The sequence below is a fragment of the Echiichthys vipera genome (genome assembly GCF_963691815.1).
Source record: "Echiichthys vipera genome assembly, chromosome: X".
NCBI classification, from domain to species: domain Eukaryota; kingdom Metazoa; phylum Chordata; class Actinopteri; order Perciformes; family Trachinidae; genus Echiichthys; species Echiichthys vipera.
This window is the reverse complement of record NC_139825.1, coordinates 28,542,576-28,566,254: the sequence shown is the minus strand read 5'-3', so window position 1 is coordinate 28,566,254 and position 23,679 is coordinate 28,542,576. Positions and strand designations below refer to the sequence as shown.

The following is a 23,679-nucleotide window of genomic DNA, read 5'->3' as shown; positions in this document are numbered from 1 at the left end:
GTGATTCTGAAGTTATCAAGTCAGTCTGCTTAAAGTGTGATTAGAAGTAATCGAGTCAGTCTGCTTTAAGTGTGATTCTGAAGTTATCAAGTAAGTCTGCTTTAAGTGTGATTTGAAGTTATCAAGTCAGTCTTCTTTAAGTTTGTTTTGAAGTTATCAAGTCAGTCTGCTTTAAGTTTGATTCTGAAGTTATCAAGTCAGTCTGCTTTAAGTTTGATTCTGAAGTTATCAAGTCAGTCTGCTTTAAGTTTTATTCTGAAGTTATCAAGTCAGTCTGCTTTAAGTGTGATTCTGAAGTTATCAAGTCAGTCTGCTTTAAGTGTGATTCTGAAGTTATCAAGTCAGTCTGCTTTAAGTGTGATTCTGAAGTTATCAAGTCAGTCTGCTTTAAGTATGATTCTGCAGTTATCAAGTCAGTCTGCTTAAAGTGTGATTAGAAGTTAGGGCTTACGAGCCCTCAGCTGTGTTGTTATTTTTAAGCAGATTTTGTTCTGCTTAATTTTGCTGCTATAGGCCTAGTCTGCTGGGGGATAAAACTTTTCCAGATAGTCTGAGCTTCTCTCCTCTCTGTCTGTATCATTCATGTCTCATCAATGCATGTTACTAATTCACTTCTTCCCTGGAGTTGTTTGTGCTTTGTCGTCTCGCAGGTCTCTGCTGATCGTGGTGGTGCCTGCTGCCGTGGTCCTGCATGACGCTTCCTGCTACTCTTATAATCTATAACCTTAGCTGTGCTTGTTTCTACTATTCTGCTGTATTAACTGCCATAACATATAAGTCATATTCACATTGCTATAGATATTATTATAGTTACTGGAAGTCTGTCTGTCTCTGTCTTTGTTTCTGTCTTTGTCTCTCTCTGTCCATCTGTCCGTCTTTTCTCATTTCTCTCTCCTTTTCTTCCTCCTCAACCGGTCAAGACAGATGTCCGTCCTCCACAGAGCTGGGTCTGTCTGACGTTCCTGCCTGTTATAGGGAAGGTTTTCGTTGCCACCGTACTCTACGGGGGAATTGTTGGGTCTATGTTTATCATAAATAAGTCACAGAGTGTGGTCTTTACCTACTCTGTAAAGTGTCCTGAGATAACTTTTGTTATGATTTGGCACTATAAATAAAATTGAATTTAATTTAATTGAAGTTATCAAGTCAGTCTGCTTTAAGTGTGATTTTGAAGGTATCATATCAGTGTTGACACATCAGAATTTTGCAGTTTTCACTGCTACAGTGTTGCATCTGTTGCTGCTGGTAGTGCAGCCACATAAAAGTCTACTGTACTGGGCTATTTTCATCATCATTATGTTGTTGTTCTTTTTGATGGCACAGAGGTCGGGGCTATTCGGCAGTTAAGAGGTGACTTAACACAGTTTCAAAATATGATTTCCAGGTCCAAGCTGGTCCAAGCCTTGCATTTCTACAACGCTGCAGTGCGGGGTTCTCCATTGTTTAAACAGATCTGAGTTTTTAAAAAAAAATGTAATATTCATTTGACCTCTTTCTTATCGATGAAAAAAGGTGTCTAACTGACGTTAGAGGTGATCGTAATTGATGACATGTACAGCTGTTGTGTATGTTTGTTTTTGTGTTTGGACCCGGAAATCGTATTTTGAAAGGGTGTTAGGGTCAGACTTAAAAGCCGGATAATACCGAATGCCCAGGTTTAACGACGCACCTGTTGGTATTCAACTTTTAAAATCACCAAAATGTGCATATTTGAACAAAGAAAAATGTTGGTGGCAGATTATATATAACATATCGGTGATGAATGATGGTTCAAGGGGCCCCTAGTGAATTTTTGCCTAGTGCCCCAACAGACTCTAGAATCGCCTCTGGATATATAGATACTTACTCAGTGTGTGTGTGTGTGTGTGTGTGTGTGTGTGTGTGTGTGTGTGTGTGTGTGTGTGTGTGTGTGTGTGTGTGTGTGTGTGGCAGCCTGCTGGTGGAGCAAACTGTTCACCGAGTGCACTGACAGCCTGGTAAGCTGTCACCATCTCCACGCCTCGCCACATCCAGCGTTACCTAACAACGTGTTAATGCGATGAACCGGGAATTCATTGATCATGGCTAACCTGAGGACTTGGTTAGCCGTCGTGGTTGTTCAGGCTGTCCTGTACAGACCATGCGAGGGTGAGTGACGGACTGTTTTGTTCTTAAGCTGCTGCCGACATCAGCCTGAGCGAGTGTGGAGTTAGCTCCTAGCTCGGTTAGCTGGCCTAGCCCGGGCGACACATTGAATTGACACATAAACATGAAACCAGATCGACCTCAACTTTTATAAACCTGGGTGATATTTAATTCGCGTAAATGTAACAAAAACACGATGTCTCACCGTGTTTCCATCGCTGTCGAGCTGGCTAGGCCAACGTCAGTGTGAAACAGCCGTTAAAAGGTGCAGGTACCATGGTTACTGTCAGCTCAGTGGATTATGTGGTTGTAGACAGCGTTAGTATCGCACAGTAACGGTTACCAAGCAATAACGGTTATTTAACATGCACAACTAGAGAGATGGTTGTTACCATTGTGTGCTACAGTCCCCTAATGCTTTATAATGGTTTAATTACCTCTTTGCGTCACAGTAGTGACATCCAGAGTTTGACATGTAGCTGTTTAGATGATCATGCTGCTACCGTAAGGATAGTGTTGTTGTTTGTGTGCGGATTTCGGAGTGCTTACATTTTAATGTAATAACAATCGATTTACTCAATTTACAGACATTAATAATCTCATATCTACAGCATCCATGCACTGATATAGAGATTAAACTCTTCTAACAATGTTGCTATAAACATAGATAACACATAATCTTAGTATCGTGGTTGATCTGTATCTGATAATAGAGTATAACACAGTTTGTTATGATTTGGTGTGTTCACTCAGTGTCGAGAGTAGTTTCATTGTTATTGTTTTTTTTGTATTATTTCTGTGCATGAAAGCTTATAATCAATCCAACAGCAGGTCGACTGTATTTGTTATCTGATGGGACAGTGTAGGAGTGGGCAATATGTATAATATTCTTATGTATCATCCATATCTCCTGGAAATTCAATTTGAAACTGTTTATAGATAAAATAGGTAAGATGACAAGGGGAAAAATTAAACACACATTGATGCAAAAAACCTGTAAATCCATTATTGCCATAAAGAAGCCAGGGATGCAACTAATAATTATTTTCATTCTCATTTAAATTGGTGATTATATTCTTACTTAATCAACAGTTTTTTCCTTAAATTATCTGTGAAATTTAGAAATGTGCTATTAGACCAAGAATTTAATAGCACATTTCCAGCGATATAAAGAAAAGCAGCAAACCCTCACATCTGAGAAGCTGAAACCAGAGAATCTTTTGCATTTTTGATTGAAGAATAATTGAAAGCATTAGTTCGTTATCAAAAAAGTTGCTGATTAATTTTCTATAAACTGTTCCTTCCCTGTTCTTCTGTCATTGCAGCCTGTAAAATAGTGCTAGGATAAACACGTTTGGATTGCAGTGCCCTCTAGATGTGTCAGTTCTGTTCCTCTTTTTGTCTTTAAAACATAAAGCTGTTGCCCGGGGTGAAAAACATGTCATAAAACATCTCATCTGGTTGTGTTCAAGTCAACAACAGAAACAAAGATGACCCAGAACTCAGAACTCTGAATTTCAGTGGTGATATTAACTGTCTTGAACTTTGCAAGGGACGTTTTTACATTGTGATGTATTATGCCTCTGCCCGACAGCCGTGGTCAGAGGCATTATGTTTTTGTGCTGTCTGTCTGACCGTCCGTTCGTCCATCTATACCAATCTTGTGAACGTGATATCTCAGGAACCTCTGGAGGGATTTTCTTCAGATTCGGCCCAAATGTTCACTTGGATTATATTGTAGAGGTCATTTTTGGCCACAATCAACATGACACACAAATGTCTAATAGGATAAAATGATGAAGTGCTAACATTTTACATCCAAAAGGTCAAACACCAACGGCACTGTGACATGTTTCTTTCCATTATTCAACGGCATACCTCAGAAACAGGAGGGGAGTCATGTCAGATGCTAAATGGTGACATTAATCTTGAAACTGTGCTGATTGTAAAGATCTTACTGCCGGGTTGAAGATGTGCATGAAGCATCCATGTTTCGCCAAAAACTACACTTAAATTCCTCGTAAGTCTTCACTCCATATGTTATTTAAGTATGGACAGTTTGGATGTAACCTGCAACTTGAATGTTTGGTGGAGGCAAACAACCACGATGTGGTAATTCAAGTTTTAACTACTGAAATGTTTTCATTTTAGAGGTAAACATAAACCTTTTTACTATTGGCCTTTTTGTCACAATTGAAGTGCAGTAGTCAGTATCTTGGATGTTTCTTCTCTGAGGTGTTTTTAAAAGCCCAATTGTGGATTAGAGTTGAGACATTTATAGCCATGGAAAGTCTGAAATGTCCATCTCATTTCATGTTAGTCAGCGTTTATCTTCCTTATTTCTTATCCGGTTGTTTTGTTTCTCGTATTTGACTACCAGCATCTACCAAGGAGTTGTTGGCATTGTATTAGTCAGCAGCACCACAAAACACATTAACTCCACATTTCCCCTGTCTGATGTAGATGACACTGAAGTTAACATCCATGTGTGCGGGTTTTCCAACAAACACATCCAGCACACAGGCTCTTTATCAAGGTCATTTTCTACTGAGAATCCACTGGGGGTTTCTTCAGAATTACTGGAATGTCTTCATAATATTACTCATTTCTGAGAGGAAGTCTCTGTCTCTTTTTTTTTTGTCAAATCACAGTTACAGCTGGTGATTTAATTTCCTACATGCCCTCACATAAACTCTCCACCCATCCTCCCGAAGCCACTGCTGCCCTCACACCACCCCACCCCACATCTAAATCTTCCTCTACTTCCTGACCTCACCATTACCCTCCTGCATTTCCCCGTCCTTACCTCTCTAGATCATCTTTGCACCACATCACTCATCTAAATTCCTTTAGCACAGATATTTAAAGGGCGCCGCTGCATATTTACATATTGTTTTCACCCTATGTGTGTGTGTGTGTGTGTGTTTGCGTGTGTGTGTGTGTGTGTGTGTGTATGTGTGTCACCGTGGCAAAATGTGGTCCTGCAGAGATACTACCATAGAGGCAGTTTTAAATCTGTCTGTGCCAGATTCTGTGTGATTCAGTGATAGCGTCCCAACCAGGCTTCTAAATTCTGAATTTCCACTAGCCAATTTTTTTCCGGTGAAAATAGGAGAAATTATAAGTGCCACTGAATGCATTTGATTATTTTATTAACATATTAAATATACACAGAAAGTGCAAACATTCTGTGACAAAACATACTTCTGGCTTTCTTACAGTGCAGAAGTTTTTTTCGCTTCTTTCGTCTCTGCATAGAATTCTTTCTGATATTCTTGCTTTTCTTCTATGATAAATTACGAGCAGTGGCTCCTGGATACTTATAAATCCCTGGACTATACACTTTTTGTAGTTAGCAGACTGCCATAATTAAATATTTTTACGAGTACTGCTCTACCTTGGCCTACCAAAACACTATACACCGACTGGGATTGAGCAGCTCAGCTAACAGAAGCTAATTACGTCCCTTTTCCACGGATGATTACCACAAACTGCTACAGAAGATAGCAGTACTGGCAGCAAAAATGCTTCAGCGTGAAGTGAACTTGGAGATAAATGGGTTATATGGGAATGAAACTACTCTGCCGATAACCCAATACACTGAAAGGGAGCAGGCTAACAGAAAGCTAACTAGCACCGACAAGACACGGCAGGAGCCAGGTGTAAATGGCAGTAAAAAGTAAAAAGTAGAGAAACCATCGCTAAACAGAGGAGGAGGTCTGAGACACCACGTATCTCCAATTTACAATGCTGACCTTTCATCTCTTCCCAGGAGATTCAACAATCTAACCTCAAAGAACAACTATTCACAAATGGCCTCCTGTGACTCCGACTGTCGTTAAGACTCAATAGAGCACTAACGAAGTCCAAACCAACTTCGTTAGAGTGACAGTCGTTGGCACTTGGAGCACAAAGGGTTCCAGTGACATCATCTTGTGAGAGGTTAAATACCTGGATCTCCACACCAGATAGTTGGTCCAGTCCCAGCCTGGTCAGATACATGAACTGATGAAGCCTCTTGGATGAGAGGTGAAACGTCTTCCTACACAAATAACCAAGTCCAGTTTCTTTTGACTGAAATGGCTTTGGGGAGCAACACTTGCGTTCTGTTTGCCATGGTTGATAAGCTTACACCCCCCCCAAAAGAGATAGTTTCAGAACTCTCCACAGAAAAAATGAATTTGCTCGCTTTTTCAATGAAAAAGTCAAATCTATAAGGCTAAATATCCACACAAATCATTAAAATAATACATGATGAAATCCCTAAAATCACCTAGGAATAAATCCACTGTAATGTCAGAGTTTAATACAGTTGACCAAAAAACAGTAGAAGAAACAGTTCAGCATCTCAAATCATCACCATGTTGTTTTGACACAATGCCCTCTGACTTTTTCAAAACTACTGTAAGCTCTGTCCACACTGATCTGCAGCAAATAATAAATAAATAATACATTTCTCACTTCAATCAAGCATGTTTCCTAAACCCCTAGAAGTAACTGCCATCAAGCCACTCTTAAAAAAGAGAACGTTGGATATCATCATTTTAACTAATTACAGACCCGTCTCAAATCTTCCCTTTATAGTCAAGATTGCTGAGAAAGTGGTTTTTAATCTACTCAGCAACTTCTTGAACTCCAGTGGACTTTTTAACAAATTTCAATCAGGCTTCCCGCCTCACCACAGTACAGAAACAGCTCTTATTAGAGTGTTGAAGGACATGAGGTTGAACACTGACTCAGGCAAGGTGTCACTTCAGGTCCTGTTGGATCTCAGTGCTGCGTTTGACACTGTGGATCACAGTTTACTGCTGAACAGGAGGAGCAGAGTTATTTTGTGACCATTGGTAGTTATCAATCCAATTGAGTGATTATGACATGTGGAGTTACCAACTATCATAGTTATGTAGATGACACACAGATATATCTCACACTGTCTCCAGATGAGTGTAGTCCAATAGAGTCTTTGTGTCACTGTTTAGAGCAAGTCAAAAATTGGATGAACCAAAGTTTCCTGCAGTTAAAAACTGAGATCATTGTTTTTGGCAATAAAGAGAAGAGGGTTGTTGTCAGTAAACACCTTGATTCACTGTATTTAGAAACTAAAGACCAAGTCCGAAACCTTGGCATGCTGATAGACTCAGATCGGACCTTCATCAGCCTTTTATCAACTTAAGAACATATCCAGAATTAAGTGATTTCTCACGCTGGTTTCACTGCAAACTGCGCTCAGCCAATGGGCGTATGAAACGTCATCACGTAGCATTACGCCAGCGCGTTCATGGGAAATGTAGGAAGTACCGCAACAGGGATAAATGACCGCGAACAGAGCCTTGTATCATGCATGTATATGTACATATTCTACATCACCGGCCAAGCGGCTAGTAAGTTATTATTAACACCCGGTGCGTGTTAATTTAGAACCCTGGTCCAGACCGCGCGAGATACAGTCACAAACTTTACAGGTTTGTAGTTGAGATCAAAGTGAAGGTCGATGTCTGAGATTGGTGTCATCCGAGCAAATGCTCTGGACGTAGGGGGGTAGAAAGTAAGGAAAACTTTACACCCCTGGTCCAGTTCAGCGTTGTGGCTGGTGTGATCCCTTTGCAAGATAGTTGTGTATGTATTATGTTTGACACTGTGTTGCTTCCTTCGCCCGCTGCAGCTCTCCGGTGTAACTGCACCACTGCCCAGTGTGAGAAGACCGGCTCCCAGTGTGAGACTGATGGAGCTTGCATGGCCTCCACTTCCTTCATTGATGGCGAAGAGCAGCACATCCGTATCTGCATCACACGGGACAATCTTGTGCCACCTGGACAACCATTCTACTGCCTCAGTGCAGAGGGCTTCCTCAACATCCACTGCTGCTACACTGACTACTGCAACAGCATTGACCTCAAAGTACCCTCAGGTGAAAAGTACAATTGGTTACATGTACTGCTGCTATCACCAATTGTCCGACCTTTAAGTTTTTCATTTTTGTATGACAGATTAGAACACAAATGTAAATCGATCTAGCTAAAACATAATGGAGAAAAAAGTTGTTTTACCTAGAGTATGACATATATAACATCCGTTACTAACATAGAATGAGTAACCAAACCCCAGGCTAGAACATTTTTCCTGTTTCCTTTAAAGTTTTGTGATTCATGGTTCCTGATAAGATACATGTTTCTTCTTTACAGTGGAGAGAAGGGTGTCAATGGGGAACTATTGTGACAATAAATTGTAGTCAGTATTCAACAGCATGCAAATAAAACTCTCATTCATATTAAGCTTTTCATTAAACTGCAGCACTGTAAAGACTGATATAAACAAAGGGCGTGACATTTTAACCGGAAGTTGCTCTGCTCAGTTGATTGGCTCACTGATCATAGTGTGAATGTCCTCATCAGAACTGTGAACTGTGCAACACTGTCTGAAAAAAAGGTGTAGAAGACTGAATCAATGGTGGAGTTGAGGAGAAACTCAACACAAGGACAAAGCACAGCTCAAAAGTATGAGATGGTCAAGAGACAGAATAAGCAGACCTTTTACAGTATTAGTATGCTGTTGTTGTGGCTTCAGCACTTGTACTTTTTTCACATTAAAAGCCTTTTCAGTGAAGAGATTGAGCCTCTCTCTCTAAAACAACTAGGAATAATCAATATCCAAGAGTAAAATGTTGACCTTTCTAATTGTCTGTTTAACCAAAAGCTTCATATTGTCATCGCTCAAGGACAAGAAGCAGTTTATGTCAGAGATCAGCATCGGTCTTATGCGATGTTGCATTTTAATTCTCCACTGTTCTTTTTCAGTCACAACTCAGGCAGGACTGGGGGGAGGCTACGGCCCAGGTGGGACATGGGGGCTGGTGGAACTAGTCGCTGTGATTGCAGGGCCGCTGTTTCTGCTGTGTTTGCTGCTGCTGATGGCGATGTTCCTGTATCAGTACCACCAGAGAGCCTACAGCCACAGGCAACGGTTAGAGATGGAGGACCCCTCCTGTGACCACATCTACATGGCCAAAGACAGGACCCTGCAGGACCTCATATTCGACCTGTCCACGTCTGGTTCAGGCTCCGGTCAGTGCACCACGTGATGATGTAGCTGCAGTCAGTACTCATGTTGCCGTTTACACTGGTTCTGAATTTTTTTTTTTTTTTATATCAAATTAATATCAGAAATCTGCTGATGACTGTTCTCATCTTTTTCAAGTAGGTTTGCCTCTGTTTGTCCAGCGGACCGTGGCCAGAACAATTGTCCTCCAAGAGATCATCGGTAAAGGGCGTTTCGGGGAGGTGTGGCGAGGACGTTGGAGGGGTGGTGATGTGGCTGTAAAGATCTTCTCATCCAGAGAGGAGCGCTCCTGGTTCCGCGAGGCTGAAATCTATCAGACCATCATGCTCCGCCATGAAAACATCCTGGGCTTCATAGCTGCTGACAACAAAGGTACAAACCTGTGACACTTGAATTGATGATAATTGATGACACGAGAATTGATGAGTTATTCACAACTTATCGTTATTTATGTGTTATTTATGTGTTATTTATGTTTGTTGTGTAATAATTCGTCATTCTTAGGTTATATCGTTTCTTGTGTATCTTTATATAGACAATGGCACATGGACCCAGCTGTGGTTGGTGTCAGACTACCATGAGCATGGCTCTTTGTTTGACTACCTGAATCGCTACTCCGTCACTACTGAAGGAATGATTAAACTGGCACTCTCAGCTGCCAGTGGCCTGGCACATCTGCATATGGAGATACTAGGAACACAAGGTGACAGCAACATTTTTCACCACTTATAGTGCTTGTTGTTGAGACACGTTCCTTATATCTCCTCCTCCTCACACGGCCTCTAAAGTTGACTAATGGTCTTTTCCGTCTGTTGCAGTTGAATTGAATCATTAAACAATATGTCACAGTAACCAAATGTAGAATTAGATTGATTACGTTACCTACAAAAAAGTTAACAAATTACGTTATAAGAAATTGAAACAGATAAAAAAAAAGATAAATAAATTATGTTCTTGAAGACATTGTTTTATTACTAAAGGTGTGTCTAATAAAAAATCCAAGATGGTAGCGTATGCAATGAAAACAGATAAATAAATGGTAAACCTGTTGAAAAATAAATGAGTCAGAATCAGTGCGGTGAAATTGCACTGAACTTCTAAATGTCATTTTTTCCAACAATATACTTTAAAACTTTGGTATGGCCAAGGGAAATAGTTTTTGCTCCCATGTCCTCTGAGGTTATACCCATAATCTACTGGTTATCTTTTAGAAAAATTGCATAACTTGTTTGTAATCGCCATAAATTTGATCAGCGATCCAGTTTCAAGATTGTTTCTATCGTCCAACTTGGTTGTTTCTAGTTTTTCATAAAAGAGTGATCAGTTGACTTGTCAAAAAAAAAACAGTTTGGAGATAAGAATTCACAAGTGTCTGTCGTGTACATTTATGTTTTGGTAGGAAAGCCAGGCATTGCCCACAGAGACCTGAAGTCCAAGAACATTCTCGTGAAGAAGAACTGCACCTGTGCCATCGCTGACCTGGGCTTGGCTGTCCGTCACGACTCTGCCACAGACACCATCGACATTGCGCCCAATCAGAGGGTGGGCACCAAGAGGTCTGTGTCTACATTCACACCTGCAGCTGCTGACCTTCCTTTCTCACAGATATCTTCAACACTTTTCCCAGAAAAATCATCCTTAAACTCTGCATATAATTACAAACTGGGATTGTTTTTACATCTCTCAGGTACATGGCTCCAGAGGTTCTGGATGAGACTATCAACATGAGACACTTTGACTCATTCAAATGTGCTGATATCTATGCCTTGGGGCTCGTCTACTGGGAGATTGCACGCCGCTGTAATAGTGGAGGTCAGATTCTTTTGTTTTTACTCTGGATACTCAACCTGTGTTGTTTGATTTTTTAAATCGATGTTAACAACTGAGATCACAGCACTGATCTGACCCCAACATTGTCCTGTGTTATCAGGTATCCATGAAGAGTACCAGCTGCCCTACTACGACCTGGTACCTTCTGACCCTTCCATAGAGGAGATGAGAAAGTTGGTGTGTGACCAAAAGCTACGACCCAACATTCCTAATTGGTGGCAGAGCTACGAGGTAAAGAAATATGGTCATCATGCATGTCTGTAATCAGAACATCGCACGCTTAATTGCTGAGATCTAGGAACAATGTGAAATCCCTAAAAATAAGTTATCAGGGTCACAATTCTTTCTCATCAAAAAGTTTTCATATTTATGTTAATTGCTTGTAAAAAAAAATACTGATAATCACCTTCAAAAATGCAATATTTTCCCAGACTTAAATGAGTAACTGCTGAAAATGGCAGCCAAAGCTATGAAAATAAGACCTAGCATGCAATAAACTAGTGATCCTTTAAAGCCCTTTTTTAATGCAACGTTTGTGTTATTTATATTTTCAAGTCAAATTAGTGGATTGACACGGGCAACACTACAGGAACAAGGTCTTTCAAACTAGGCTTCAAACACTATACATAAACTACTTGGACTACATTTGTATCGTCATAATTATTTAGACTGTATTCAATCTCTTAAAGGGATACTTGCCTAAATTTTAAACCAGCTCTGTATCATGGCAATGTGGGCGGTGTGTGCAGATGAACGGTGTGAAACGCGATACGCATCCAGCAGATCTTGGCGGACTCTCAGCAGACCTCCACAATCAGAGCTCTGTTTGTTGCAGGCAGGAGGGAAACTCACTTCTCACATTGCCATGACACAGAGCTTCATTGAAATATAATATATATATAATATTATTTTCTTTTCTTTTCCCTCTTCTGTTTCAGGCCTTGCGGATTATGGGCAAGATCATGAGGGAGTGTTGGTATGCTAATGGAGCTGCCCGCTTGACGGCCCTGCGCATCAAGAAGACTCTCTCCCAGCTCAGCATTCAAGAGGACATTAAAGTCTGAGCTAAGTCAGCGCTGAGAAAGAGCACTGGAGCAGGACCTGACTCCAAACCGTATGACCCTGAGAGGAAGGGGCTGGGCCTTCTACAAAGAATGCACAAAGCAAGAGAACATGATGGAGACTCGCACTTTGTAAAATATTACTCCATTGACAGTCCTGCCAGTTTTGAAGCCACTTGATTTCTGACAAACCCTACCTCGCTTACCCAGCCAAACTACCAAGAACACCTTTCCTGTCTTGTCCTCAGCTACTGCTGCCCTTTTTGTTCCTCTACACTAACAAGGATCCTTGGATTTACTGTGTACTTGTATGCAATCGATAGCAGGATATGTAATTAACCATTTAATATTTTGAGAATCAGTTGCTGATTTTTCCTCAAAGTCTCGTTGATCACAGTCGCTTAATAGTTAACAGACCTCATTTGCTCTTTTTGTTTTTGAAAGGGTGCCAGCTGGGAGGGTCAGGAGTGTTTTACTTATTTTTACTTGTTCTGTTATTTAAATGACTAAATATCGGTATTAATATATGGGTGTTTTTGGGGCTATTGTTCAGGTTTTCTGTGCCACCTGCAGCATACATGCACATCCAAACTGCTTAGAAGTGCTGTAAAGACAGTCATCCATACGCTCTGCTACAACAGTGTTGTTTAGTTGTCTGCTGATTACCTTGTAGGCATGTAAAAAGCAGTTGAGGCAGTTTGTGTAATTGCAGCTCATTTACTTTCAACAAGGTGTTTTAAGACTTCAAAGTCACTGGAGCATTAGGGCGACCTGCCTGGAGCCCTTCCCATAAGCTGTTGTTAACCTCAGGTTTTCCTTATGCTTACTCATAATCATTTTTTTTCGTCTGTCTGTTTCAAACCATCACAATTATGAATTATTAAGCAAAAATGCATTTCAGAGATGGACTGTTGAATGTAGAGCAACAGCTCACAGGGAATTGATATTGTAATTCTGTCATTGATCGTTGAGCTGATACACTTGCTGGATTCAGATTAGAGCACTTACAAAACATGTAGATTATTTAAATGGTAGTATCCCCGTCTGAATGCAGCCACTGTCTCTTGGTCAACCCACAGACCATAACCTGCCGTGAGAGTAAATGTTGCTCCAGCCCCTCAGATAAGCCGGTAGCCATTCAAATAAACCCTTTTAGGAATTTATACTGTCAAAGCACGTCCAATGTTCTTTTCCCTGGCCAAGTATAACTACTGTAATGCTCACAACTCCAGTGACACTTTATTGTTAGACAAGTTGTTCTTTTTGGTTTTGACCTTTTCAGACTGCATTCCCTTCTCCATGCACCTTAGAAGTAGGTGAAATTGTGCCAGAAATCCCCACTCTACTTCCAAGTATAACTACTGCACATATGTAAACGTCTTTCTCTTTATATGGTGATACTTGTGTAAATATGACCGTTTAATTAGACTTTATGTTGATACTTAGACATTTTAGATGGTTGAATCTTTTATATGGACATTTGTTTGGTAAGAAGAAAATTATTTCTGTCTTGCTGTTTGTAAACAGAATTATGCACCAATCTACTTTTTGACCTCTGAAGTGACATTACTGTATGTGTCGGAAACACTGCTTATGTTGACATTTTCCTATAACCCTCTATCACTGCAGAGCAGTTTTTTATTTTTAATCAATGTTTCCCCGCACTGCGCTTTTTGTTCACCATACAATACCTCCTCAATTTGTGAATTCTATGTTGATTCTTTCCTCCAAGATAATATTGTCAAAAATCACTGTCTACATTTTTTATGGTTTCAGGAAATCGCTGCATTTTGTCTTTAGCTGATGCAAATTCAACTGGTACTTTCTGTGTGTAGTCTTTCCCATGTTATTTATATTTGTATGCTGTGAGTCCCTATGAAAGCCTGAAAGGCCACATGTGCACTACTACTGACCTCGCAGCATTAAAACCAAATTGTTTTTTAGAATCCTCTCTGGTCATGGCCTCTGGGGTTTATTTAAGATCACACCACTGAAAATGAGAATGTTTATACAAATCAGCCAGTTGCAGTGCACTACATCTCACTGGAAACTGTAAAGAGAATCTTTCAGAGAAGAAATGTGGAAACTAAATACTACTGAAATGTCTCAATGCTGTCTCACAAATGTATTTGACCAACGCTTTTCATTTTAAAATCACTTGCTCACCGCTCTGCGTTGTTTAAGTCTTTCAGGATATTTGTAGGAGCAAACAGACTGCACTTGGTGCTGTTGTTTTTGGCTGCAAGGACTGGGGAGCTCGACTGTGTCAACCATATTTATACACTAAAGGGGTATATTTGTCAAATTGTATCTGCCTTATGTATAAAATGCATAGTGTATTTAAGGTTTTAATGCCTTGCTCTAAGTATCCCCATGGAAGAAACTACAGTAGGTGTTAAACTACAGGTTGTGACAACTCCCAGGTCTCTGTCCCGTCATGGAAAAGAGACAACTGCATCCATGTAAAAGACCCTTTCAGGACTTAAATCATGTAGAGGAATAAATGCAATTGTTTTCCTATGTGGTGTCTATTTATTGTACTTTCTTTCATTTTGGCCAACCCTAACCTTGTATTTAAAAAAGTTGGACATATGAAGGTTCCAGGTGATAATGTCAGTGTTATTTTGAGCTTGTTTTTGCTGCCTCCATGAGGCACAAAAATCAGCTAATGTTGGTTTAAACAATATCATATTTAGCAGTAAATCACTTTCTAATCAATTCTGCCTATTAGGACAAAGGTTATATGTGATATATAAGATGTATGCATTTAACAATAATACCAAAACCTTTAAAACAAACTGCAAGGAGCTTTATTGCTCATCCTTTCAATCATAATCTCAATGCAGATTACTACAAAGTCTTTGCATTTACATACAGTCGTACACATCCAATTTCATATATACCAAAACAAGATGTGTGACATGTTCCTAACCCGTCTTCTGAAGAAGACGGAAAGGTAATGCTGGTATTGAGTGATTTTGATGAAGTCCCCTAAATGCAATAAACAAACGGTTGAATAAATGCACAAGACTTGATGTTGATGTCATCACTGACTGTATCTGACATCAACGTAACACACCAAAAAGATGGGAATCAGAATATGAACAATATCGCATAAAGTGTTCATTAGTTTTCAAGTGATGGACCATTTCTCCAAAAATGGATTAGATTTTGCAGCAGTGAATCAATAAGCAAGTCCCTTTTACACAAAAGCCAAAACCCAAAGTGTGAGAAATAAAACAGGCATAAAAAGTGTCTCTAAAGTAAAATGCACAAGCCATTAAACATTTTGTTATACATGACAATACAGACAAAATGTCAAAACATAAAACTCATAAATATCCAGGATACAGCACAATTAACAGTCATCTCGAACAGCAGATTCATCGATGCTGTTCTGGACTTCACTAATGAGGTTGTCTCGGGAGCCTAAAGTGCTCTTCCAGGTTCGCTTCTCTGCTGTCTGGCTACACGACAGATCGAAACCTCAGCCTTTAAATCCTTTGCACACTGGAAACTATGGTAACTTAATTTAATAGTTGGTAAATTGACTTATACTTTTACCACCTAATTCCTGCTTAAGTCCTGGGCCCATATTCTTAAAACATTTCCAACCACTGCGAGCTTTAGATTACAAAATGTATTCTCCCAATTTGCTGGTTTATTGAGGTCATGTAGATGTTTTCTTTTGACATCATATTAGTATTTTTAGTAGTTGTTTTCAATCTGTGATTACACAGATGAGGTTCAGCAGTGATACAGAAGGGGTGGGGCTGAGATTCGGGTTTCTCAACAAACATGTAGGAAACAACTAAAAGTTCCCAGGTAACCTCTTCACAAAGCTGCTGAGACCAACTTTTACTAAGGAACTGGGAGAAGTCTTCAGCTGAGAGACAGGGTGGGTCTGACCCTGCTGCTCTGGATGATGTGATTAGCTGTCGTGGGCTGTTCTGGGTCCCTGTCATACCAACTGCTGAACGTATGTTGCCATATCCAAATAAAGATGGATTGATTTAACATGAAACACAGAGTAATAAAGGCTGCTGACTGGTCAAGTATATATGCAGTGACATGTCAGCCTCAAGTGTCTGGCAGCGCGTTAACAATCAGCCAGTATCCTGTAAGAAGCCTCGTAATTATCAGACTACAATAACAATGATGAAAGTGAGGGGTGGAAACGAAAAAAGCTTTAACTTTTTGCCCACGAGTGCATGAAAGGAAGTACATTTATTTTGACTACTTCTAACTTTGCACAGATTTAGGAGCTGCTTTTAACATTAAAACACCTGTGAAATACTCTTTAGGAGTCCTAAAAAGTTTTAAGAGTTACTCCTAAATCAGCAAGTTGGGAGCTACTTTTGGCCTTGAGATGTTTTGTGAATACGGGCCCTGAATTATTAAAAACGTAGTTAGATCATGAATTTCATTTTATTGTGAATTTATCTGTGAAATCATTTAGAAATATATCAGACCAGTGCAGACTACTGGCCATCTCTGAGGTCTTCAAGGTCTAGTGTCTGAATGATAAATGAAGCTAGATCATTTTTACAACATTCACACAGAAGGAGCTCAAAGCTAGATTTTGTATGAATGTACTGTGTACAAATGTTCTTTTCCAAGGATGGTGAAATTAAGACCTGCCCTACTCTGCCTCTGATTGGCTAGTACTCGTCGCCGTCGTTTGTTGGCTAGGTTTAGGCATGAGGAGTGAGATTGGTTCAATACAGCCGGCATGTTAACGCACGCAGACAGACCCTTCTCCAGTGCTGACAGGTCTGGAAATGGGAGACTAGAGTTAGGGGAAGGGCACGGTCACAAATATACAAAGGCAGGCAATATTTCCCGTTGGTCAAAGGTCACCAAAGCTGAACTCCACGCAAATTTGCTTTGCTAGCGGAAGCGAATGATTTATTTGTGATACCAGGTTGAGCCAATCAGAGGTAGAACCGGGTGGGTCATGCCTTCATCATCCTAAGAAATATTGAATACTGTACGTACAGTACAGATAAATACTTCTGTAACCATCAATAAGTCTTTGAAAACTAAAAATGATTTACAAATCAATCCTGCGTTTAAATCAAACTAAATAATTTAAGCTGGGAAACACCATACTACTTATGTACAAAGAACAGGCCTCAAGCAAGTGTCAGAACATGCCAGAACAACGCACACCAAATGTTGATCTGATAAAGTTACTCAGTGTTTTTAATAACCCTTCCATAGGCTTTGTGTGCATCTAGATTGCAGCTGTATTACAGAAACGAAATGCTGCCAAAAAAAAAAGGCATTACAGGCAAGTGAGTTTTCCTTTTGCCTGTAATTGATTACATTGTTTATACTATCTGGAATACATTTGTACTCAAGGTCATAATTAATGGTCCTGCTCTACGTAGATCAACAAGCACAAGGTGGGACTGATGCCTGATCATCCTGAGAGGCTACAGCTCCTCTGCAGAGGTCTCTTGTGCTTTTACAACCCTTGTGGCTTGGAATTTGGCTCAATTTACAGGAGCTTCTGTCGGTCTTGTTGTACTACTATTGTATATTGCTGTGTTGCTAAAGCTTCAGATTTCTGCAGGGAGAAGTCTTCATGTGTGAATATAGGATGTTCTGGTTACAGGAGATGGGTGATCATGCTTCAACATACTGTCACATGCCTGTTCCCTTTCGCTCTGACCTCTTAAAACTGTAGCCTTTCCTTGTTTGAGTCACTTCCTCAAGCTGTGCCTGTGGACAGAAAAATCAAATCATCACTTAGTTTACTATGAACATATTTAGGAACATGTGTGGATGATTATGCTGCTTTTAATACTACTTAAATATTTCCTGTATTTATAATATGCTGTTGCTTTTGTTAAAAATCTTAAGACAGCTACAGGACTGTACTCACCCTCTTCATCAGTCAGCACTAGTGCCTGGAGGATATCTGAAAGGGAGACAATTCCCTTCACCACCTCCTGCTCATCTACCACCACCAGCCTGTGCACCTGAAGGACACACAGGAGGACCGCTAATGTTAAAAAGCTTGTTGTAGCCGTAGTTCATTTTCAGGTAGTGTTTGATGTGTCCCTCTATTTAGGACTTTAATTCATAAATAAAAATAATAAAAGCAGCCTTTCAGACATTATTTATCGTAGGCTATACTTCATTATACTCTGGGGGCAAACAGAGACAGCTACTTGGTGAGACATGACGACATCCACCCCTCACCTCAGCCTCCACCAGTCTGTTGATGATGGCCTCTAGAGTCTCGTGCCTGTTGCAGGTCAGCACTCCTTCAAAGTACTGAGAGCGGTGCTGCAAAGCTTTGGTCACTGTCAAATCCAGGTTGTTGTATGTCTTCTCCGCTGCCAGGTTCTGTATAATCACAGGGCTCCAGGTTAAAAAAAATGTCTTCATCTTAAACTGCACAAAAATAGCTTGAAAGAAATACACTTAAAATGTTAACCATTAGATCCATGTGCCAAAATCCCAGTATAAATTAATCTCTCTATAAAGGCTGGATGCATAAACCGCAATCACGCTACATTTAACTTTATCTCCCAATAGTGATATATATGGACATACAGTAGATACATCACGCAGTATAATGGAGATATGTAGGTAAAATAATAACATAAGAATATCTTGTTTGTGGCTTATCCACCTATACGGTTGAGATAATCTATAACATTGAAGCAAAAATGTAAGATAGAATTTGACATAAAGCAGTCATTGTTTTACAACATTACTCATAATGGCACGAGATAATTACCTAAATACTGAATTATATAAGTCTATTGTCTCACATTATATTGTTGTTATATTTCCAGACTGAGCTGAAAGGACTACCTGATTGATTAATCAACAGAAAATGAATTGTCCTTTATCTTGATAATAGATTAATCATTTTCTATCAAAAAGATCAATCAACACAGGATTTGCTGGTTAAAGCTTCTGAAATGTGATGACTTGATGCCTTTCTTTGTCACATCTGGTTTTAATCTGTTTTGAATTAATCATCTTGAGATTTGTGAACTGATAGCAGGCACCTTTCACTATGTGCTTAAAAGCGAAAAAAAAGCTTTAAGACAGGTTCGAACTTACGATAACATCGAATTTTGAGTATATATCCACCACTCGACCTGCAAAAGAATGGTAGTGTATCAGTACACAAACAAACTGAATTCACGAGGTCTCTGGTCATTAAGGAGGTCATCTGAACCGGCTCACGAACCTTTATCATCCACAACGGGGAGCGCCGACACTCGCTGCTCAACAAAAATGCCCAGCGCCGTGTACAGCGGCGTGTCTGTGCGGACCACTGCTATGTTCTGGAATGTTCCGATGTTCAGGTCCTCCAAAGTTTGTCTCAAGAACGAGGGTTTTGGCATCTCTGCTATCTGAAGACAACAAGAGGTTTGTGCACCCTTTATTTAAACTGTAGGAGAATGGCTGTCTTTGTAAAAATGTTTTAGAAATTAGCTTATAGTCTTTACTCTACTTTAGTCTGTACTAGACATCTTCCATGTTCTGAATCAAACACCAAATATAATTTAACATACTCGACGTAGTAGTGAGGAGAAAACCAAAAGGGACTTACAAAAAGCTTCAGGAACTTGAGAATCCTCTTGTGTGTGAGAATATAGAGTGTGTTCCCTGTCAGGGGGTCGATCACAGGCAGCCTGTGGATCTTGTTCTTCAGCAGAGATGACACTGCGTCATACAAACTGTGACACACAGAAGTTGAAAGAGGACCAAGTTCATCAGTTCAGTTATTGTGGACGCAGCATGTTGTGGGATCAGAAAGATGAATAAAAAAGCATGAAAGGAAAAATAACTAAGAGATAGTTACTTTTGTTAGCTTGTCAACAGTTGGTATCTTGGCAAGAAATGAAAAAACTTCAAATGCAAGTTAAATGAAGAATTTGCATGCTAAATATTATGGCTACAAATAAAACCTCAAATCTCCCGGCAACCTTATTTAGACAACAAAAGGAACTGGAAGGAAGGAGCAAAAGGAAAGGAATATTTCAGAACTGAAATATTGATAGCTTCATGCAGTTACTATTAAGTTTCTATCGAACACAGAGTTGTAGAAAGGCTGCAACACCTAATTTCCAGGTAGTATGTGATGTCTGTCTCTATTAACAGAGAGAGACTCTGCTCAAATAATAATGTGTGGAGAAACTTTTCAGACCATCATCATGTGTGTGTTCAAAAAAAGTGAAGTTTGACACCAACCAAGTACTACTGTTAGAAAAGCCATTCATTAAAAAACTACACTCACCTTGCGTTGGGAGAAATGCTAACCAAGGGCTTAAAGGAGTCTTGAAGGTACAACTCTATTATAAACAAAAACAGACAAAACAGGAAAGACCTTCAAGATTACACCGATTAATGAAAAGAAGTACAATACATATTAAATAAGCTTTCTCACCTCTCCATGTCTCAATTTTGTGCTCTTCCAACTCATATATCTGAACCTGAAACAAAGAGAGAAAGAGATGACAAACTTAAGATGAACTAAAGAGGAAATCAAGGCAAACTCTTGATATAAGTGGAAAAGTTTCAAGGGCATATTCAACAACATATTAGTTAAAACTCTACCCATGAAAAAATAAGCCTGTAGTCCAATTTGGAGACGTAATATGCGACAGCTAATCTAAAATTCAGGGACTATAACCACTAGGTGTCTTATCATCTTACCAATGGGGATTTGTAGTAGCGATGTAGGATGTTAATAAAGTCTGTGATGGTCAGCATACCTGTGTAGATACATGAGGAGAGTAAGCCAGTCCTTCAATTTTGTTTTACACAGAGTGATAAGGTGCCAAAGGAAAACTGCCCTTACCAACAAAGCACTGCCTCTTGCTGTCCCACAGAGGCGCTGCTCTGACCCCATTAGAAACAAGAGCAAAAAATGCCTTCTTGACCTGTAGAATTAATTACACCAAACGTTTCAGTCTAAATAAGTTGAAGAGAGATAGATTAGTCTGTGAGATTTAAAGCTTTTGTTTTACCTGAAGTGATGTATCAAACACAACCAGTTTGGAGCTAGTAGGTACAAGGTCATAACACCGGTGGGACTTCATAAACCTGGTGTACACATTGTGTTCTGGGTCTGAAGGAATAAGAGAGACAATTGAGGACACTTGTTCGCTGTTTGTTAAATGTCACTGTTTCTCAGTGTGGTCTCGAGATTTATATAAGTCCTTTACCCTCTACGACTTGGTCCTTTTTACCCTCAAGATCATCAATAGCCACTGGAATCTGAAATAAAAAGGTCATTAAATGTCAGTTTGTCTCGCCGGCCTCCAAAGCAAGTTAATAACTAAGCTTCTTTGTTATACAAAATTCTGCATAACATGGCTAAATAATTCCCAGCCTGGCTAATTCATTAATCCCATCAGGGTTAGGGGCAGACTAACCCATCAAGCGAGGAGGCGGTTAACCCCATAGCATGGTGAAATGTATGTATGTAGCCTATATTGTTATTAATGTTGGGCTATATTAGTGTTTTGGGAGGGTTTAGTTGATGTTACGTGGTAAGTAGTGTTTTGGTAGGGTTTAATTAATGTTAATGTAAGTGAATGTGTAGATGCTAAAGCCAGATTCAACGTTACATAAGTTATAGTTGTGATCTCTCACCAACACCGGGTCAGCTGCTATGAGCCATGCCACAAAAAATCACATTACTTCACCGATCATTACATTTTAATTTATGTTATTATTATTATTTCCACATTTAGAAATACATTTTTGGTATTGTATATGACTCTGAAACATGTAAGAAAAGTACTGTTTGTATTGAATCTTTTCAATAAAAAACTTCACTGATTATGACTTAAAAAATGAAATGTAACCATACATTAGATGTTACACACTGAAGTCAGCCAGTTTAAAAAAAAACAGCTAACTTCACCACAGCTGTTTACTTGAGTAAATGTTGTAAAACACATTATTCCGGTGTTTTAAATGACTATTTTGACGCAGTATAATTAATAATAATGAATAATATAAAGACACTGACTTCGCTGTTGAAGTTACGTGCACGCTGGAAACTCCTAACTTTAAGGTGACTTTAAACGTTAATGATAGCGTTAGCTCAGCATTAGCATTAGCTGGCGTCAGTCTGTTGACATTAACGAGCCAGTCGAGGTGACTTTTACACCGGTTACCCTGGTGACGAGGCATTGGATGGCATAACTTGACTGTTGTTTAAGTAACTGCAAAATTGTGCACATATATTAGAGCTGAGACCACAGTTAACACATATTAATTAGTTAAAATGTGTGCCTTCCTGACAGTTGACTGCCGTTACTCACGAGGGAGCCGAGTATTAGCTAGGTAGCTGCTCCCGTTAGCATGCTCCGGAAAGTGCCGTTAGTTTCCTCAGGTTATAGAGGGTTTGTTAGAAAGATAACCATCTATTTCACGCTTTAAGTTGCTTGATAACTTACACACTCCATTATTCCATTCGCCGCGTTGCCTTCCTGTAGCCGGGCTCGTTTCAAGACTAATGGAAGGAGGCTTGGACACCAGAAACAAAAGAAAGTCTACGCTTTGGGGTATCACACATGCGCAGTAACATCTGGTCTGAATTAAATCAGAATCACTGAATGATTAAATGAGAGAAAGAAACGGTCCAAGCGCACCCAAAGAGCACCTGAAACATCGCTTTATTTCAGGCGCAGGTCGGAGTCGACCCGCGGCCGCCGCGTCGAGGACCTTTACAGCCTCTTTACAAGGGCAGCTGCCTCAACAGACTTCTTTTTGGTGTCCCAGCCTCCTTCCATTAGCCTTGGGCCGGTTACAACTGACGACGCACGCACGCGCACGCACACACACAGTAACATGAATGGCTCTACAGTCGTAACCGCACCACAATAATCGTATTTATATATTTTTAAATTATGAATGTTTGTTTAATTTTTGATACTAAAGTATATCAATGAGTTTATAATTTATGATTAAATAAAAAAGGAAGGAATTATACTGTTTATTTGAAAGGAATATATGAGAAATAACTTGTATTTCCTTAAGATAATTGTTAAGTAAAGTTTAAAAAATTGGTTAAGATTGAAAAAATGAGAATAATAAAGAAAAATCAAATAATAAATGAATGACAGAGGAGAAGCTGTAATCAATGAATAATGCATTATGGAGAACGGCGGGATTAAATAAGTGTATACTTCTTCCCACTCCCTTTCAGACGTGAAAAATTAAGAATAAAAATTGTGAATTCCATATCTCTGTGCTTACGAGTTGTGTAATATTGTTTCTGTATGCCCTTTTTTTTTTACATTGGAAATAAATTAAAATCAGATCAAATCAAAAAAATGTGATGTCTGAAGCGGCTGAGCATTTTTATTAATGGCATACCTACACACCTTTATACCATAATTTAGCATGGATGGAAGTTATAGTATATCCCAATGTCACATCAGTTATTGTACATCAGCCTATGATGCACCTCCAAATCTAGGGCCGTCCACACGAAGACACGTCCTCCTGTAACCATACAACTTAGTATCGTTTTGGCCGACCATCCACACGCAGGCGGCTTTTTCGGAGCCTGAAAACGGTCTTTTTTGTAACCGGGTCCCAGAATGGGAAGATATGAGAA

The 23,679-nt window shown here is 39.6% G+C and overlaps 2 protein-coding genes across 2 annotated transcripts; one reads left to right on the top strand and one right to left on the bottom strand.

Moving 5' to 3' along the window:
* The first annotated feature begins 1,989 nt into the window (after positions 1–1,989).
* On the top strand, positions 1,990–14,381 carry LOC310965225 (activin receptor type-1B-like). The gene is made up of 9 exons (XM_083938716.1): positions 1,990–2,127; positions 7,787–8,032; positions 8,919–9,185; positions 9,322–9,552; positions 9,716–9,883; positions 10,580–10,736; positions 10,868–10,992; positions 11,111–11,241; positions 11,949–14,381. Exons 1-9 carry the CDS (start codon positions 2,061–2,063, stop codon positions 12,072–12,074), a joined length of 1,518 nt encoding a protein of 505 aa, XP_083794842.1. The 5' UTR covers positions 1,990–2,060; the 3' UTR covers positions 12,075–14,381.
* Positions 14,382–14,991: 610 nt separating this feature from the next.
* Positions 14,992–22,561, bottom strand: prkag1 (protein kinase, AMP-activated, gamma 1 non-catalytic subunit). Its single transcript, XM_083938372.1, has 13 exons — positions 22,514–22,561; positions 21,272–21,323; positions 21,074–21,174; positions 20,905–20,986; positions 20,760–20,818; positions 20,491–20,536; positions 20,341–20,395; positions 19,654–19,780; positions 19,288–19,453; positions 19,158–19,195; positions 18,282–18,428; positions 17,962–18,058; positions 14,992–17,798 (listed from the first exon to the last, which is right to left on the bottom strand). Exons 1-13 carry the CDS (start codon positions 22,520–22,522, stop codon positions 17,788–17,790), a joined length of 990 nt encoding a protein of 329 aa, XP_083794498.1. The 5' UTR covers positions 22,523–22,561; the 3' UTR covers positions 14,992–17,787.
* Between the last annotated feature and the right edge of the window lie 1,118 nt (positions 22,562–23,679).